Genomic DNA, 18,719 nt, shown 5'->3' with positions numbered 1-18,719 from the left:
GCAGGTTTGCTTTTTCCTTTGATTTTATTTTTTAAATTTTCACTAAGTAAAATTGCGCTTCTTGTCTGTTAAATTTAGCACATGCGCAGATTTTTACAGCCCCCTGCCGGAGTCGGGATCCACATCCCCGCTGAATCCTCCCTCCTGCCGCCCGTTGGTAGTCCCCGCCTTCCGCCTTCCCCTCCGCCCAGCGGCCACCACTCTGGTCCCCTTCACTGTCCAGTAGCCCCTACCCTCCATTTCTCTTCCGTTTCTCTTTTTCCCTCTGTTTCTCTTCCCCAGTCAACCGCGGTCTGGAGACCGAGGGTCCTCCTCCGAATGATTGTCAGAAGGTCGGTAGCTACCTCACGCTGCATCACCAGGTCCGTGGTCTAGTACATCACATGTTGAGAAAGAGAGAGAAAAACCATATTCACATACCTTGTATAGTATATTGTTCTAATTGTCCGTTTTTATTATTAGTTCATTGTTCATCTCTCACTATGCCTCGTTGATAAATTGAACTTTATTAGAGAAATATACGTATAGGAAAAAACATAGTACATAGAAGTTTCGTTACTGTCTGCATATTGTCTGGCTTCAGGCATCCATGGTCTTGGAACGTATCTCCCGCAGATAAAGGGGGGACTACTCTAGTGTTGTTTTGGGATTATCCTATGAACGGAATCATACAGTATGTGACCTTTTGAGTCTGGCTTCCACTTAGCATGTCTTTAAGATTCATCTGAGTTACCATGTTTATCAAAAGCTTGTTTCTTCTTATATTTACTTACATTTATTTTTTATCCTGAACCAAACCTGTGGGTCCATTCACCGACTGAAGGGCTGTTGCGTTGTTCCCAGTGTTGGGGAGTTGTAAATAGAGATGCTGTAAACGTTTCGCGTACAGGTTTGCGTGTGGACAGAGTTTTCATTTCTCTAGGGCAAATTCCCAGGAGTGAGATAGCTGGGTCATATGGTAAGTGTGTGTTAACTTTGTAAGAAACTGCCAAACCGTCTTCCAAAGTGGCTGCAGCATCTTCACCTTTCCACCAGCAGTGGAGGGGAGTTCTGGCTGTCCCACATCCTCGATCGGTGTTTCTATTTTTGCCATCCTCATCAGTGTGTCGTGTTAGCTCGTCGTGGCTTTAATTTGTAATTTTTAATTTCCCTGATGGCTAACTATAACCACCTCTTCATGTGCTTCTTTGTCATCCATATATCATCTTTGGAGAAGTGTCTTTTCATGTCTTTTGAGTATTTTTAAACTGGGTTGTTTTTTTCCCTGATTGTTGGATTTTGAAAGTTCTTTGTGTATTCTTATATTCGTGTATTTCATCAGATGTGATTTGCACATGTTTTTTCCTGGTCTGTCACTTGTCTTTTCATACTTCCGGTGCAGTGTCTTTCACAGGACAAAAGTTTTTAATTTTGACGAAGTCCAATTACTGATTTTTTAGTCTGTGTGCTTATGGTGCCATGTCTGAGAACTCATTGCCAAACCCAAGGTCATATGGGTTTCTTAAATTTCTTCAGAAAGTTTTATAGTTTTACATTCATGATCAGTTTTGAGTTAAGTTTTATATAAGGTAGGAGGTTTATATGCATTTTTTTTTGTAGCTGGAACAGTGTTTTGCAGTTGTTCCAGTATCATTTTTTTTTTCAAACTATCCCTTTCTCCACTGAATTGCTTTTATATTTTTGTCAGAAAGCAATTGGCTATATTCATGTGAGTCTATTTCTGGACTCTACTGTTCCATTGATCTGTATATCTGTTCATTTGCCCATACCTCACTGTCTTGATAACTGTAACTTTATTAAGTCTGAAAATCAGACTGTGTGGTCCTGCCAACATTCTTCTTTTTCAGAATTGTTTTAGGTATTTAATTTCTTTGTATAAAATTTTAGAATTGCCTTGTCTTATCTACAAAAAGATCCTACTGGGATTTTGATTGTATTTTACTAAATAACTCTATTAATCAGTATGGGAGAAAATTGATATCTTTAGTATATTAAGTCTCAAAAGCCACAAATGCTATATATCTCTTTCTCCGCTGAGGTCACCTTTGATTTCTTTCATCATCGTTTGGTAGTTTTTTACCATGTGCATGTTTTGTTAGAGTTATACCTAACTATTTCATTTTTTTGAAGGTATCATAAATTGTGTATTTTTAATTTATTTAGTGGAATTCACCTGTGAAACTCTCTGAGCCTAGAGATATCTTTTTCAGAATTTTTGTTTTAAGAGAGGATGGGCAGGAGAGAGAGAATCTTAAAGCAGGCTCCATGCCCAGTGCGGAGCCCGATACGGGACTCGATCTCACCACCCTGAGATCATGACCTAGGCCAAAATCAAGAATTGAACATTTAACCAACTGAGCCACCCAGGCACCCCTTTTTCAGGATAATTTTAGCTACAAATTTCAATCCTGTAATGGTTATAGAATTATTCAGATTTTCTCTTCTATCTTGGGTGAGTTTTGGTAGTGTGTTGTTTTTAAGAAGCTGTTCCATTTCCTCAAAGTCATTGAGTTTATATGCATAGTGCTGTTTATGGTATTCCCTTATTATCTCTTTAATGTATGCAGGGTCTGTGCTGTTGTCCCCTCTTTTATTCCAGATATTGGCCATATGTCATTTTTTTTTCTTTGTCGGTTTTGTGAGAGTTTCATCTATTTTATCGATCTTTACCTAGAAGTGGCTTTTGATTTCATTGATTTTCTCTGTTGTTTTCCTGTTTTCAATTTCATTGATTTCTGCTATTAGCACCAGTATTTTCTTCTCTGTGATTTGAGTTTATTTTGCTCTTCTTTTTCTAGTTTCTTTAAGTGGAAACTGAAGATACTGATTTGAAACCTTTCCTCTTTTCTAATATAAATATGTAATGCTGTTAATGTATAAGTACTGTGTTAGCTGCAACCCATAACTGGTTTGTTGGATTTTCATTTTTGTTCAGGATATGTTCAAATTTCCCTTGAGACTTCCTTTTTGACCCATAGATTATTTAACAAAAGTGTGTTGTTTAATTTTTAAGTGTTCACAAATTTTTGTGTCACTGATTTTTAATTTAATTGCATTATCATCTAAGAATATACTTACAATAATGTCAGTTCTTTAAATTTTGTTAAAGTTTATTTTATGACCCAGAATATAATCTTATCTTGGTGAATGTTCCTATGCACTTGAAAAAAATGTATATTTTGCTTTTGTTGGGTAGAGTGTTCTGTCAATGCCAATTAAACCCTCTTGGTTGGTGATGTTGTTCAATTCTTCTAGCTTATTTTGCTAATTTTCTATCTACTAGTTCTAACTATTATTGACAGTGTTAAAAGCTCCAGCTGTTAATGGTAACGTAATGCCTTTGCTTAGCAGATTTTGCCACTGTGCCGATAAGCGCAAGCACATTTAGGATTCTTATGTTTCCTCGGTGAACCAACCCTTCCTTTTATCATTATATAATGTCCCTCTTTAGCCCTAGTAAATTTTTTTTGCTCTGAAGTCTGTTATTAATATTGTTACTCCAAAATTCTTTCAATCAGTGTTTACACATTATGTGTCTTTCTATCCTTTCACTTCTTTTTCTAATCCTTTTATTTTATTTTTAAAGATCTTATCTTTTAGTAATCTCTACCCCTAGTTTGGGGCTCAAACTCACAACCCTGAGATCAAGAGTCACACACTCTATTGACTAAGCCAGGCAGGCACCCTGTCCTTTTATTTTTAACTGACATGTATCATATATCTTGTAGACAGCATATAACTGGGTCATGTTTAAAAGGTTTTATGTAAATAAAGGTTTTTATGTAAATTCCAGTAAGGTAACATACAGTATGATATTAGTTTCAGGTATACAATATAGTGATTTAACACTTCCATATATTATCCAGTGCTCAAACTGGGTCATTTCTTAAAATCTGTTCTAGGAGTTTGTCTTTTAATTGATATGTTTAGAGCATTTATACTTACAGTAATTATTAATTTGTTAGATTAAAATCTACCATTGTATTACTTGTTTTCTTTTTGTTCCCTCTGTTTTTTTAATTCCTTTGGGGGTTTTTTTCCCCCTCTATCCTTCTATGGTCTGGATATTTTTAGTTTTCCATTTCATTTCTTCATTGTGGTCATTACTATATTTCTGTATAGTTTTTTTTTCTATAAAATGTTGCTATAAAATGCATACTTATCTTTTCATCATCTACTTAGAATCAATATTTTATCATTTCAGTTGGAATCCAGAAACTTTCCTACCCCTTGATGCTAGAGTTGTTCCATTATCCATCTAGATACATTGGAAATCACATCAGGCAGTGTTAAGATTTTTTTTAATGATTTTATTTATTTTTTTTGAGAGGACATGAGAATGTGAGTGAGGAAGTGAGGGAGAGCATGTGAAGCGGGGAGGGGCAGAGGGAGAGGACAGGCAGACTCCCTACTGAGTAGGGAGCCTAGAATCCTGACTTGAGCCAAAGGCAGATGCTTAACCGACTGAGCCACCCGGGCGTCCCAGACAATGTTAAGATTTTTGCTTTTAATTCTCAAACACTGACAGCAATCAAGAGTGGAAGAATAACAGTCTTCCACATAACCCAGACATTTGCCGCTTCTGTTGCTTTCCCTTCATTTCCTGACTTTCCAGGTTTCCTTCTGGGGTCTTGTCCCTTCCACCTAAGCGATAGAACTGCTTTTAGCAGTTCCTTCAGAACAGGTTCACTTGGTTTTCCCTCATCTGAGAATGTCTTCCTTTCACTTTCATTCTGGAGGGTACTTTGGCTGGATATCAAATTCTGGGTTGACAGTTCTCGTTTGGTCCCTTGAAAATGTCCTGCCATCCCTCGGGGCTGCATGCTTCCTGGCGAGAAATCCACAGTCACTCAAATCCTTATCCCCTATAGGGCATTGCATTTCTTAGGAGCCTTCCAGATTTTGTTTGTCTTTCATTTTTAGCAGCTAGATCATGATGTGTCTGGGTATGGGTATCTTTGGGTTCTGTTGTTTGGGATTTGTTTGGCTTCTCAAATCTGTAGGCTTACATCTTCTACAGAAATTGGGATGTTTTCAGCCAGTGTTTCCTTAAATAGGTTTGCATCACTTCACTCTCCTTCCTTTCGAACTCCAGGGACATGAATGTTAGACCTTTTGTCAGTGACCCAAGGGTTCTGAGGCTCTGCCCAACTTTTTTTTTTTCTTTTGGTTGTTTATATTGGATGATTCCTTTTGATCTGTCTCCAAATTCACTGACCCTTTCCTGTTTTGTCCCCATTCTGCTATTGAACCTATCCAACAAGTTTTATATTTCAGTCATTGTATTTATTAGCTCTAAAAATTCCATTTGATCCTTCTTCCTGTGGTCTGTTTCTCTGCTGAGACTTTCTATTTTAACATTTGCTACCAGGGTGTTTGTGATTTTTACCTAGCTGTTTAAAGTCTTTGTCAGATAATCCTAGCGTTTACATCAGGGTTGGGACCTGTTGACTGTATTTTTCCATCTGAGCTATGGTTCTTTGTATGCCAACTATTTTTAGATTTGATCCTGGACTTTTTGAATATTCTAAGATTCTAGGTATTTAGATTATACCAGAAGTGTCATTATTTGTGTTTCAGCTGGCAGTTGACCTGGTTAGGTTAGGCCACAAGTTGCACCCCCCAGTCTATGGGCGATGAGTATCAGTTCAGTTTTCAAAACCTTCGTGCTGTTTCCTCTTTGAGCTTCTCCTGAGTATGCACCACCCGGTGGTCAGTCTGGGACTGTGCAGTTTGTATCTCAAAGCCTTTGGCATACTAATGAGCATCATAGCCACCCTTGCCTAGTTCTAGAAAGCTCCGTGGAGACGTAAACAAGTGCTTGGGTTTGTTTTCCTGGACTCCTCATTCTCAGCTATCTTTCTGGTCCTTTCCAGTTGCTTTGGGCATCCTTTTTGGTTCTGTGACCAACTGGGGACTCCTGATCCCCGTTCTGTCATGCTTGTCTGCAGTGGGCTCCCATCCTGGGTTTGCCCCACGCTCTGGGAACAGCAGTTATGTGGCCTGGGGCCTGGTTGTGAGAGAACAGACGAAAGGGGGGAATTAGGGGATTTCTGTACTTGCTCTAAGAGGCAGGAGTTCCCCTTCTGGCCCTAAAACCAGAGCTAGAGGATTCTGCAAGCTCTGTCTGCACCCCAGTGCTCACTTCCACTTCCAGGTTTCCTCTGCACTTCCGCACGAAGGGGAGGGGAGGGGAGGAGGGCGCTCTCCTACACCGGTTCTTCCCAGATCCCCCTGCTGCGCCTTCCAGTCTTCCGTGCTTTCCCATTCCTAGGTTTGTCATGTAGTCAGTGGCAAGGAAGGGGGATGAGAGCCGACCCCATGTCGCCTTCAGCCTGCTCCGTCTCCCCTTCAGAGATTACCATGACTGGGCCAGTCCCATTGTGCGGCTCACTTGGTTGTGCCCATTTCCAGGTGCTGCAGACAGTGCAGAAATAGGCAAACTTATTCATCCTCAGACATGTGTTTGGGGCATCTCCCATCCCTGGGTGGGATTCCGCTGTGGAATTGAGAGTGCTTCCCCAACAGATTCTCCCAGTGGACTTAACGTAAACATATTTGCCTTCTTACTGTTAAAGTTGTGGAGCAAGACAGTGGCCCCCCTAACCACAGGCCTCTCCCGTCTTGGGACCTTTGTCTGAATTGTTTATGGAGCCCAGAACATGGTCTCTCAGGCTCTAGAGTGTCCTGGGCTAGAAGAGCAAATCCCAAGGAGTAGCTTCTACATAGCTCTATGTGAAAGCTCTAGGAGTTCACGGGGTGTCCAGCACAGTGCACCCCAGCATGCGTCTGTGCCCTAAGGAGCCCTTTTCTTCCATACACAGGGCAGCATGAGGGTGTGGATACCCCTATGTGTCAGAACACCAGACTCCGGGGTCTGACTGCAGAGCCAGCGGCCGAGTCAACATGGGCCTCCAGATTCTGGTCATGTGGACGCAGTGGGGTCCTTCAGCAGCTCAGCAGCCGTCTCTGCTGTGCCCACCCGGCCCGGTTGCTGCCCGCAGAGCTGAGATTAGCCTCGTGGGCTGCACCCTTCCTGAGCCGGCCTTCCCGGCTCATGTGCTCAGTTACAGGGGGCTGAGGAGTCCCTACTCCCCAGGGGGAAGACGGCCCTCCCAATCTAGGGGCAGTCACCCCTGGGAGCCTGGAGGGCCTCCTGAGTAAGGCCAGTCAGTGCCAGAGCCCGGCCGGCCAGCGAGGGCCCCCATTAGCACGTGCTCTCTGAGGACCTTCTGCCCCCAGGCGCTGTCCTCATGCTGGCCCAGTGGTGAGCCTCCTGACACAGCCCGTCACCTGAGGAGGGGCAGAGATGGGCAGGCAGAGCTGGCAAGAGGCAGGGGAGGAAGAGGTGGCTGCTGTGTGCTGTGGGGACAGGGAGTACTGCCCACTGGGGTCAGTGGGGGACAGTGTGGCCGGAGTGGAGTGAGCTGCGGGGGCGGGGGGTGATGGAGCCAGACCGGGCAGGGCCTTCTGGCCTGTTGTGTGCCTTTTCTGGGGTTGTCATCTGCTTGGTGCCTCAGGTCTGTGCCTCCCTCAGAGGTAGAGGGCTCACCTGTGTGCATGCGGGGCTCTCCAGACACTCCAGCTAAAGGCTGGATGGGTTCTCCTCCTCCTCTGCCGAGAGTGTGCCACGGGAGTGTGGCACCACGGGAGTGTGGCTGGCCCCTCTGGGCCCCTGTGTTCACAGCCCTGGTTCTTGCCTGTGCGTGTGGACATGCTGATATGGGGTGGCAGTCCCAGCTGTGGCCCCAGCACCTCTGCCAGCCACCACGTGGCCTCTGCTCTGTGCCTCAGTGTCCTGGTGTGTCAGGAGGTGTTGCAGTAGCCCGGCTCTGTCAGGACAGTCTCAGGGCTTGCTGTTGGTCTGCCGTGACCGTCTCGTTGCGCTCAGTGGCTTCCTGGTGTGCACATGAGTAGAGGGTTGCCCGAGTCAGAACCCTGGCCTGCAGGCTGTTGGGGCGCGCAGAGCCCCACCCGGAGCAGAGAAAGGGCTCAGTCAGTTACCGTACCTGTGTAAATGCACTGTTATTTTGGATCGGTGGTACCAGACGTCAGGCCACCCCCGGGGAGCAGGGAGGGGTCGGGGTCCTGGAAACCCCATCTTTAGGAAGTAGTAGAAGTAGAAGGAAAGCAAGTACGGCCTGCTCCGAAAGAGGCCTGCCCGCGTGGCCTGAGGCAGGTGAGGCTCGCCCAGCTCAGGGGATGGTGAGAAGGGCATCGAGAAGGGGCAGCTGGTGAGTGGGGACGTCCCATCACTCCCGCCTCGCCGTCCCCCAGGTCAGTGCCAATGGCAACGTGCTGCGCAGCGAGATCGTTGGCTCCATCAAGATGCGGGTCTTCCTGTCCGGCATGCCCGAGCTGCGCCTGGGCCTCAACGACAAGGTCCTCTTTGACAACACGGGCCGTGAGTACCTCGCCAACCCCACTGTGTCCCTGTGTCTGGAGCGGGCCTCCTGCTGAGCTCAGAGCAGAGCCGAGGGGATAGTCAGCTGCAGGAGGGAACACACAGATCTCAAGCACTTGCTTCAGACACATTTTCACGTTGTGTACGAGACAGCTGTGAACACAAACAAATCAATACCTGGACATAGAAAGTACAGAAGAACGAAGATCCTAAAGTCAAGTCCCCTTACCGCCCCATGGGCCAGAGAACACGGGCCAGTGCCTTAGATGTTAAGTTCTGGGAGGGTCACGCAGCAGGTCCGTGATCCCGCCCTATACCATCGTGGAAGGAGCAGCGGCTCAAGGTTAGGCCTTATTCTTTCCCTGCATGGGGCAGGGGGTCCGGGCTGCTGGAAGGCCACACACAGTGGCTCTAGCTCTCCCATCTGGCCTGGATGTGGTGGGAGACCCCAGGGGCCTGGCTTCCTGAGGCTCTGTGTTTGCAAACTGGACCGCCAGCCGCAGGAGCTGTGGCTGCACTGCCAGACCTACCTCCACAGCAGCAGAACTGAGGGTCTCTCCGGGGTTGGGCCATCAGGGCGGCTCCTGTCTCTGGCTGGGCCCGGCCTGCACAGCTCCTCTGGGTGGGTAGAAAGCCAAGACAGGAACCCAGAACCCAAGGGATGTTGATGGGGCCAGGGCACCCTGGGAGCCCTGAGCCGTCCGTGTGCATTGGCAGCCTGGTCTACTGGTCGTTCAGCAAACGTTCCTGAGTGACAGCCCTGGCTAGACCTTGGCCTCACTGCTGCGGACTCAGACTGAACCAGGCCGCCCAGCTCTGCCCTCAGCATGTGCCCAGTGTCGGGATGTGACGAGGCTTCCGAGGGGTTAAAGGAGGGACAGGGGAGGTTGCCTGGGAACCCAAGCCCCTTGGCCATCATGACCCACAGATGTGAGAGGCAGCTCTGCTCTGCCAGCGGTAAGCCCCAAACAATGGGGTGTCGCTGACAGAGAGACCCAGAGGGCCTAGGATCTGTCCCGCCCTCACCCTTGCCCCCCAACCCAGGTGGCAAGAGCAAGTCCGTGGAGCTGGAAGACGTGAAATTCCACCAGTGTGTGCGACTCTCACGCTTCGAGAACGACCGCACCATCTCCTTCATCCCTCCAGATGGCGAGTTTGAGCTCATGTCGTACCGCCTCAACACGCATGTGAGTGTGCCCGCAGGCCCCCGCCCAGACTCCGCAGAGCCCATGTTCCACAGCCCGGGGCGCTGCACTTTCTAAGGGGCCAGACCCCATTCTAAGCAGCCCCAGTGATGTGTTTTGCATTTTCACGGAGACCCCCTGGTCTCTATGTCCATCCCAGTCTGGCTGTGGACTCCTTCGGTAGCCCTGGGTGTTGGCACGCTGGGCTCACACCCGGGCAGATGGTCTCTTGCCCGGGGCCTCAGTTTCCCCTCTGTGAGATAGGCCTGTGTAAAATGACCATGTGTGAGTGCCACCTTCACTCTCCTCAACAGGTCAAGCCCTTGATATGGATCGAGTCCGTGATTGAGAAGCATTCCCACAGCCGCATCGAGTACATGATCAAGGTGCGCGTGCAGCCCGCACACAGTTGCCTGGGGATGCGGGCAGAAAGAGAGGGGGCTGGTGGATGACCCCGCCTGTTCAGGGCCTTTGGCACAGGGTCCTAAGCAGGGCAGGGGCCCCATGCCTCTGCGCTCCCTGTCCTGGGAGATCAGGCCTGTGACAGATGCTCGTGCTGCCTCACTGTGAGCCAGAGGGAAGGACGGGGAGCCCTGAAGATCAAAGGGACTGGAGGGCATAGGGAGAATCTCAGGCGGTTGAGAGGGTGTGAGCTGTGCCTAGAGGACTGGGGGTCGGCTTGGTGGGGCCCACAGGCCAGGCCAAGGGGTGTAGGGCCCTGGTGGGAGCAGGCTGGGTGGGGGCTGGGCTCTCACCTGTGCCTTCCACAACCTTGGCCACACCGGCCTCATCTCCAGGCCAAGAGCCAGTTTAAGCGGCGGTCAACAGCCAACAATGTGGAGATCCACATCCCCGTGCCCAACGATGCCGACTCCCCCAAGTTCAAGACGACAGTGGGGAGTGTCAAGTGGGTCCCCGAGAATAGCGAGATCGTGTGGTCCATCAAGTCCTTCCCGGTGAGTGCCCTTTTCAGTGGGATGCCCCTTGACTTCCAGGCACACCGCACCTGCTCCCCGTCCCCACCACAGTGCAGCAGCCTCGAAACGGGGCATGGGGCTGTGATCCGCACCTGGGGATTCTGGGAGGCCAGTGGACAGAGCTGAGGGGCTGGCTGAGCAAAGAGGAAGAGGAGGCTGGAGCTGGGAGAGGCAGCTTGTGCGCGAACGGCCGATCTTCCGCATCGGGGCAGCACCCTCAACCCCATTGCCCTCTCTCTGACACTGGTTCAGAGCTCAGCTTCCCTTGAGGGACCAGACTGCCTTGCGGCCTGAGCAGCGTGGGTTTCAGGAATCCAGCACCAGCTCCAGGAATGCAGAACACTTCAGGCTGGCCCAGCTGCCTGGCTTGTGTTCAGGATGTTCAGCACTGGAGTCCGGGTGTGCGGCCAGTCGTGCCCGCAGGGCCTGGAAGGTGGATGTGTGCTCCCGTGCCGGCCATGGCCTGGAAGGTGGATGTGTGTTCCTGTGCCGGCCATGGCCCGCCGCCATTTTCTTCTTTTAAACAAGAGGAAGCACCTTTTCTTATGTCTGAGGGCCATTTGCATTTCTTTCTCTGGAAGCTGTAGCAGCCACTTCTTGCTCATTTTTCTGTCAGGTTTGATCATTTCCTTCGTTTCCGAGAGCTCTTTCTATATAAGCAAAATGAGCACTTTTTCTTTGATGTAAGTTGCAAATGGTTTTCCCCCCTTTAATGTTTCTCTTGGCTTTGTTTCTGGTAGTTTTTGCTGTGTGACCTTTTTTGGTTCAATTAATTCTTTGTTTTGTTATTATTTAATGTCAGATTTCTTGATCTTTTCCTTTTATAACATCTGAATTATAAGTCATGCTTTGAAATGCTTTGCTATCCCCAGATGTAAAGGAATTCATCCATATTTACTTCTAGAACCTGTGTGGTGGCAGTTTTCACCTTAGATTTTAGGTACTTTCAGAGCTGGGTCTGATAACTGGGGGGAGGTGCAGGTTCTGTTTTATCTTTTTCCAAATAGCTACCCAGTTTTTGAATAAAAGGTCCGTCTTTTCCCCAGTGGTTTGAAATGCCATGTTTATTAAATATCAGATTTTCACACAGTGAAAGATGTCTTTCTGAATGTCCTGTTGTCTCTCTGTCCATGCAGCAAGGCCATATTTTAACTCAGGGCTTTAATCTCTGTTTTAACATCTGATAAGGCCAGGCCCACCTCACCTGAACTTACTCCCATCCCCCCCCACACACATCCCTTGTTTGTTTCCTGGTGATTCTTGCTTGCTTACTTGCTCGGTGTTCCTTACAAGTTTTAGAATCAGTTTGTTGGCATTAAATTTATAAGTCAAGTCAGAAGTGCGTTCACCTTTATGAGGCTTTGTGCCAATGTCACCTCAGTGCTTTGGGACTGTCTTCACGTTTACCTTATGTACCTCACATAGCTTCTCTCTTGCTTTAAAAAGTACTTTCATCAAAGTACAACATGCAGAAACGTAGACAGACGAAATGTGGACAGCTCAATGAATTTCCTCAGCGGAGATACATCCGTGTGTCCAGAACCAGGTGAAAGCCGCAGAATGCCCCCCAACCGTCAGGAGCCCCCAAGTTTGCACATTTCTCATTAAGATGAGCTTTAAGTCAGCGCCCTGGTGAGTGGGGTCTGGTCTTCGGCTGTGCTCTCCAGTGGGTAGCCACTATTTGCGTGGTAATTTCTGCCCTGGTTCCTTACCAGGTGTCTGCTTTGGTGTAGTTTTTCTTTCAGTTCTTGTGGGTTTTCAGATATCCTCTCATACCATTTCAGCCAAATACAGTTTTCCCTTCTCCTCTGCCCTTCTCGGGCATTTGATGGCTCTGGCGCCTCCTTGTTTTGGCTGCTGTCTCTGGGACCTGTAAGACGCGGTGGACAGTGGCCGCCTGGTCTTGCCTCAACCCGGAGATGCCAGTCAGGTGTCCCTTCCAAGTCTGACGCTGCACTGGGCTGTGGATTAGACCCAGCCCCACTTTACTGCGGTTTTGACACAAATGGGTGACAGACTTATCCAGGTGCCCCTTTGTGTGTCTCAGTTCGGGTCTGTTAGTGGGTGGAGCTGGACCGCCCCTGCGTTCTGGCAACTCCGCCTGATCTTTCCTTTTCCGTGCACCATTGGGTTCTATCAGTAAATTGTATGTGACATTTTCACTTTGATGAGGCTGTTTTTTGGTGTACTGTCTGCCAGTGTTTGTGTTGTGCCTGCTTTGTAAATACTCTGTGTCCCGTCTCCGTGCTGCAGGACAGTTAAGTGGCCAGGACATCATCTGGTCTGGAGAAGATTGATAGAATTTGGCCATGTGACCTTCCAGATCTCGACTACTTTCTTCATCTCTTCTGTAGAAATCGGGTCATTCAGAGTTTCTATTTCTGTTGGAGACTGGGTAAATTATATTTCCCTTCAACATGATCCATCCTAAGCAGACTTTCGCCGTTGTCTACAAAGTTGGAGAAAGTGGCCTTTTTTCCCTCCCATTCACCTGTAAAGTTACTTCTTCCTTATTCTTTCTTCTTGTGTGCCTTTGGGCCTTCTGGTTCCCTGGATAAGGCTGCCTAGCAGCTTATCTTTTTGTTTTTATTTTCCAGGTTTGCTTTTTAATTTTGTTGTAATATTTTTCTGTCTTTTACAAGTCTTTGATTTGAATTTCTTCATCCTTTTTTTGTTCTAATTTTTCAAGTTAGATATTTTCATTTGATGATTTTGTTTTAAAATTTATATTAATACAAGTATTTAAGCCATAGATGTTGCTCTGAGCCCTGCCTTACTTGGGTAACCCATAGTTTCTGACACGTAATATTTGACTTGCTCATCTAGAAATCTGTAACTGGATAGAGTTGATTATCGTTGTTTTTTTTTAAAGATGTATTTATTAATTTTAGAGCGAGCGTGCAGGAGCATGGGGGGAGGGGCAGAGGGCGAGAGAATCTCAAGCAGACTGTCTGCTGGGTGCGGAACCCAGTGCGGGACCCCAAGATCGTGACCTGAGCTGAAATCACGAGTCAGACGCTCAACCACTTGAGCCACCCAAGCGCCCCATGGTTCTTTCCTAAGTCCCTAGGGGGCGGGCCTTCTGACTTTCATTTGTCCTCACTGCGGAGCGCTGGAGCCAGAGAGCGTTGTTTGGACTGTTTCTACTTCTGGGATTTCTCGGCGTATTCGTCATGTGCTAACAGAAGGTCCGAGTTTGTAAATGCCGCAGGTGCACTTGATAGGAGGACGAGGCTTCTGTTATCGGGGTAGGGAGCCCTCGAGGTCTGCCCACTTGGCGCTGCCTTCCTCTGGTGCCCTCTGCCCATTGTCCAGCATCTGCTTAACAGAGGTTGCGGCCGTGTTAGCTCATGCCCGTGGATACTCGGGACTATGATCCCTTCCCTCTGGACACAGGACTGCAGCCTCCAGGACCGTGACCTGACCTCCCTTCTTGCCCTGAATTCTCCCCAGTGACAGCAGCCCCCACTCTGTTTTGCTTGGTCCTCCTGCTGGGGGATCTTCTGTCTGCTGTTCCAGCACAGAGCTGTGTTTTGGGCTGTGAGCCAGCCTGGAGGCCTGCCTCGTTCGTGGGAGAATCAGACCCATGGATATCGACATGACGGACCCAGGGTAGGGGAGCCCACTTCCACTGCCCCGCCAGGAGGGCCTGCCCCCTGCAGGTGCTTTTGCTTTCATTTTCCCTTTTGTCTTCGTAAGGCCCAGATTTGGGGTCTGGTTATTGTCTCATACACAGGCTGGTGGAGCTGATTTTATTCCTTTGCCGCCTGCTTTGTCTGCTGTTAGGACCCCATTTTTCTCCCCTCATTGTCCCAGAGTCTTTACTCAGCACATGTGCCTGACTCGTACGGAGTCCCCGCTCTCACGCTGGCTCCAGGGGTGGTGAGCAGAGACTGGCACCGTCCCAGGGGAGGGAGCCTGAGCACCGCCCTGGGGAACTGGGGCGCAGCTCTGCTCTACCCGAGAAGTGTGAGGACAGCCCCCGGCTCGGGGTGGAGGCAGCTGGTCGGCAGCCACTCCTTCCGGGAGCCTGGGGATCAAGGCCTATATGGTCCTTGGTGTGGCCAGAGCTGGGCTGTCTTTGCTCCCCACTGCTGTAGGCAAGGCACACCAGGCCCCTGGACAACCAGAGCACGATGCCTTCCTCCCATGCAGGACTGGGCTTCCAGTTCTTCCTGACTCTGCCTCAGGCCCCATCTCCAGAGCCACTGCTCAGCCTCTGGGGCCAGCGCTGCCCTCATCCTAGCCCTCTGGGAGCAGGACTCCAGTCCAGCTCATCATCAGCCCCCGACCCCGGTCTCTTTTGTCACCTCCCTCTGTTCACCGTCCCTGACTTGGACCTTTCCCCTATTGCTTACACATGCTGACTGGACGTTGGACATGTTGGGGTGTTCACTTGGACTCTGGCCTGGGCCGGGGGGCCCGTGTCCTACAGAGGCACCTGCACTGTCTGTCTCGGTGCTCTGTGCCCCGCTTCCTTCCTGAGGCCTGTCGGGCTAGGCTTCCTTGCAGCGACTAGTCTGCCCTCCCTGAGAGTTTGTGAAACTCTCTCGATGCTTGGAATTCACGGATTTCCCCTGGCACGGCTGGCCAGACAGTCCGTGAGGCCTGGATGAGTGTACGTGTGCTGGAGGAGCCGAGACTCTGGGTGACCACGGCCACGCAGGAAGGGGCTCATTGGCCAGGCCAGCAACCTGGAACTCTCTGGGGGCAGCTGTCCGCCTGACCGTCTCTGCTCGTCTGCTCCTGCAGGGGGGCAAGGAGTACCTGATGCGGGCCCACTTCGGCCTGCCCAGCGTGGAGGCGGAGGACAAGGAGGGCAAGCCCCCGATCAGCGTCAAGTTTGAGATCCCCTACTTCACTACCTCTGGCATCCAGGTGCGTATGGCCGGGGTCACCAGGGCCCCGGAGCAGACCTGGCCAGGCCCAGCTGTCCGTCCCGGCTCAGAGAGCTGCAGATGACCGCCTCGGCGAGGGTGCCGGACAGCCTGTCCCGGGGCGCCGCGGTGCTGCCCTGCTTCTGCCTCTCTCCACACCTGTCTACTCAGACCTGACCCCGCGCTTCAGCCCCAAGCTCAGAGATTCGTTTGACCCCCAGAACTCGAGTCCAAGCCTCTATTGGCCACACACTCGTCACCACAGGGCCTGTTTCCCTAGGCATCTCCATGGCAAGTCTATGAGGGGCCGGGCCCCCCTCCCCAGGAGTCTGCTGGAGCGCTGGGCCTGAGGGAGCCCCTCCAGCTCTCTCCCGCCCTTCCACAGTGACTCCTCCCTCCCTTGGCATCAGCAAGTGACAGGCCCCGCCCCACCCGTCTCCTCCTCTGCCTGTGCTGTCCTGGTCCTCGGCACAGCCTTCCCTCCCTGGCCTTGGGAGGGGGTTGGGGGGGAGGACAAGGAGGGGACAGCGCCTATACGCCCTGCTGCCTGTGCCCTAGGTGCGCTACCTGAAGATCATCGAGAAGAGCGGCTACCAGGCCCTGCCATGGGTCCGCTACATCACTCAGAACGGAGGTGCGCGTGGCTGAGAGGGCGGTGGGTGTGCAGCAGCCCCTGGGTCTGGGGGCGGGGACTCCCCGCACCCCCGACCCAGGTACAGAGCAGAAAACCAATGCTTCCCTCCCTGACTGTAGATTACCAGCTTCGGACCCAGTGAGGAGCCCTGCAGCCAGCGCCCCCTGGCCCCGGCGCTGGGGCTCCTGGCGGAAGCACCAGGAGGAAGCACCTGCCAAGCCTGCTGGATGGAGGGGGGGCACCCCTGGCCACCGGCCACCCTTCCGGCTCCTCCAGGGGACCCCTCCTCTTCCAGGCACACCTGCTCTGCCGTTGCCACTCTCGTCTCTGGGTCCCTTCTCCCAGACGCGGCTCATCTTCGAGAAGTCTTGTCTCTCTGCCCCCTGAGTCAGTTTGAGGGGAAGGAAATGAAATCTTTCCCTCTAGAGATCAAATACAGCCTTCTGTGCTGTTGAGCCCCCAGGCACCAAAAAGATGGGGAGACGCTCACCCAGCCACTGGCTGCACGCGGCCTCCGGCCAGGCCGACTGGGCCACTGTTCGGTTGCTGTTCTGTTGAATGTTCTAGGTTCATGAGTGTTCCTAGTTTCTGTCCCATCTGTTTGTTGTTGTTTATGTGCACCCCACTGTCCGTGCCTCCCGCCCTTTGTCCTGAAGCTCTCGGGCAGCACTTAGTGAGGGCACAGTGCCCTCCTCCGCAGTGAGGCCCATGTGACACTGGGTTCCCTCCAATGCCTGGCCTGACCCCTGTCCGTGCCTCTGCGGCAGAGGCTCCTCCTCGGGGGCTCCCGGCCTCCCCTCACCCCCACTGAGGCCTCGCGGAGATGCTCTCCCAGAGTCCGCCACACCGTGCGATGCTGTCACTCAGCCACATCAGTGTTTGTCCCACCAAGGAGGTGGTGGCCTCAGAGGGCTGGGGGCACAGGTTACCCCCATCTGTGCTGGTTCACCCCACCACCACCCTGTCTATGTTCATGTCATGATTACATTAAATTCCATTACTTAAAGGTGCTGCCTGCTTTCCCTCTGATGCAGCACGTGGTCGACTCCTCCTGGGTGAGCAGGGGCAGGTGTGGGGCTCCCATCAACCCCCGCGCCGGCCCGATGGTCTCCCTCAGAGTGTGATCCTCGGAGCAGCAGCCTCAGTGTCCCCTCTGAGCTCACCCAAAATGCACATTTACAGATCTACCCTGACCTGCCAAGGAGAGTTCATAGGTTCCACGCGATTCATGCATGTGCTGGAGTTTGAGAACCACTACCTGGTCCACAGAGGGGATTATGGCAGGGGGCGCCTGGGCAGGAAGCACCCTGTTTTCCCACAGTGGGCACCTGCTGCACACCTGCCTCCCCATCTGTGCCACTGGCCCCACCTGGATCACCCCCTCTTGCCTTCAAGGGCTGTTCTCCCCTGTCCCTCTCCCATATCACCCAGCTCCCCCTTGGAGGACTAGTGGGCATCAGCCCAAGTAGGAGCTTGGCCTCTCACCTGCATTGAATAAAGAACACTGCCGTGGCCTATGGCTTGGACCAGGGCTGTTGGAGGCACCCTTGATGCCCCATCCCTCACTGCCAACACCCATATCCACAGCCTGGCCTCCCTCCAGAAGACCTCGGATCCAGCAGCTTTTCCCATCCTCACTGCCATCGCCAGAGGCCCAGCTGCAGCCTCCAGAGCCCCTGTGGGACAGACAGAGTGGTCATCTGCAGTGTAGAGGGGGGCCTCTGTTCCCAGCAAAGCTTGGGACAAGGTTGTCTGCAAGCCCTCCCGCTATTAGCTCATATGTATGTGATGTTTAGTATAGTATATATAAGAAAAAGACTGAGAACGGTGGGCTAATCATCCATCTCAAGAAATCAGAAAAAAACAACGAAGCCTAAGAGCATAGCAGGAAATAATAGCAGGAAGGAAATAGAAAACAAACATTCAATAAAAGCAGAACTACAAGTTCGTTCTTTTAAAAAATGAATAAAGCTGCTAAGAAGTTGGATCAAGATAAAAGGGCAACAAAAGACATTCCTGCAGCTTCTCAAACATGAAAGAGGTTAGAGCAGGACAGCTGCCACCTCATGGGGCATTTAGGCCACCCATGCCCCCGGAGCTCCAGCCACCCAGGAGGGGCTGTCCTTGTCCAAGCTACCCGAAAACCCCGGAGGGAGCGAGGGATGTTGGGAGTGACTTTGTGCCAGTGCACTTGAAAGTGTTAACTAACATGAGTAAGTTCCTAGAGGACAAAAGCTGACCCAAAAAGAAAGAAAAAGTCTGAGCAGTCCTATGGCTACTAAAGAGCCAGAGCCAGTCAGAGCTCCGAGCCCAGATGGCCTTATTAGGAGAGCTCTACCCAACACTCACTGGGAGAAAAGAGAATTGAACAAACTCTCCTGGAGAACAGAAAAATAGGAAACATTTCCTGACTCAACTGCGAGACCAGCATTTCCTCAAAACAATATGAAACAGGAAAATTATAGGCCAATCTCACTGATGGCCATAGATGTGAAGATCCTAAATAAAAATCAGAGGGGAAGTGGGGATGTATACAAAGGACATAACCTTGGGTCTAAGGTTAAATCTTAGACAAAATCAGTTTAATGCTGGAAAATGGGTTAATCTAATCCACTGCCTTAAAAAGAGTAAGGAAGGAAAACA

The 18,719-nt window shown here is 50.4% G+C and overlaps 1 protein-coding gene across 1 annotated transcript in view; it reads left to right on the top strand.

The window, feature by feature from the left end:
* AP1M1 (adaptor related protein complex 1 subunit mu 1) overlaps positions 1-17,082 on the top strand; it is a 28,068-nt gene extending 10,986 nt beyond the window's left edge. The window contains exons 6-12 of the mRNA XM_044254014.1: positions 8,278-8,404; positions 9,449-9,591; positions 9,903-9,974; positions 10,386-10,544; positions 15,318-15,443; positions 16,001-16,076; positions 16,196-17,082. Of these exons, the coding sequence (XP_044109949.1) occupies positions 8,278-8,404; positions 9,449-9,591; positions 9,903-9,974; positions 10,386-10,544; positions 15,318-15,443; positions 16,001-16,076; positions 16,196-16,218 (726 nt within the window). The 3' untranslated portion in view covers positions 16,219-17,082. The remainder of the gene's footprint in view (positions 1-8,277; positions 8,405-9,448; positions 9,592-9,902; positions 9,975-10,385; positions 10,545-15,317; positions 15,444-16,000; positions 16,077-16,195) is intronic.
* The last annotated feature ends 1,637 nt before the right edge of the window (positions 17,083-18,719 follow it).

Source organism: Neovison vison, chromosome 6, assembly GCF_020171115.1.
Source record: "Neovison vison isolate M4711 chromosome 6, ASM_NN_V1, whole genome shotgun sequence".
NCBI lineage: Eukaryota > Metazoa > Chordata > Mammalia > Carnivora > Mustelidae > Neogale > Neogale vison.
Note: the sequence above shows the minus strand (reverse complement) of the source record. Positions and strands in the feature narration are given on the sequence as shown.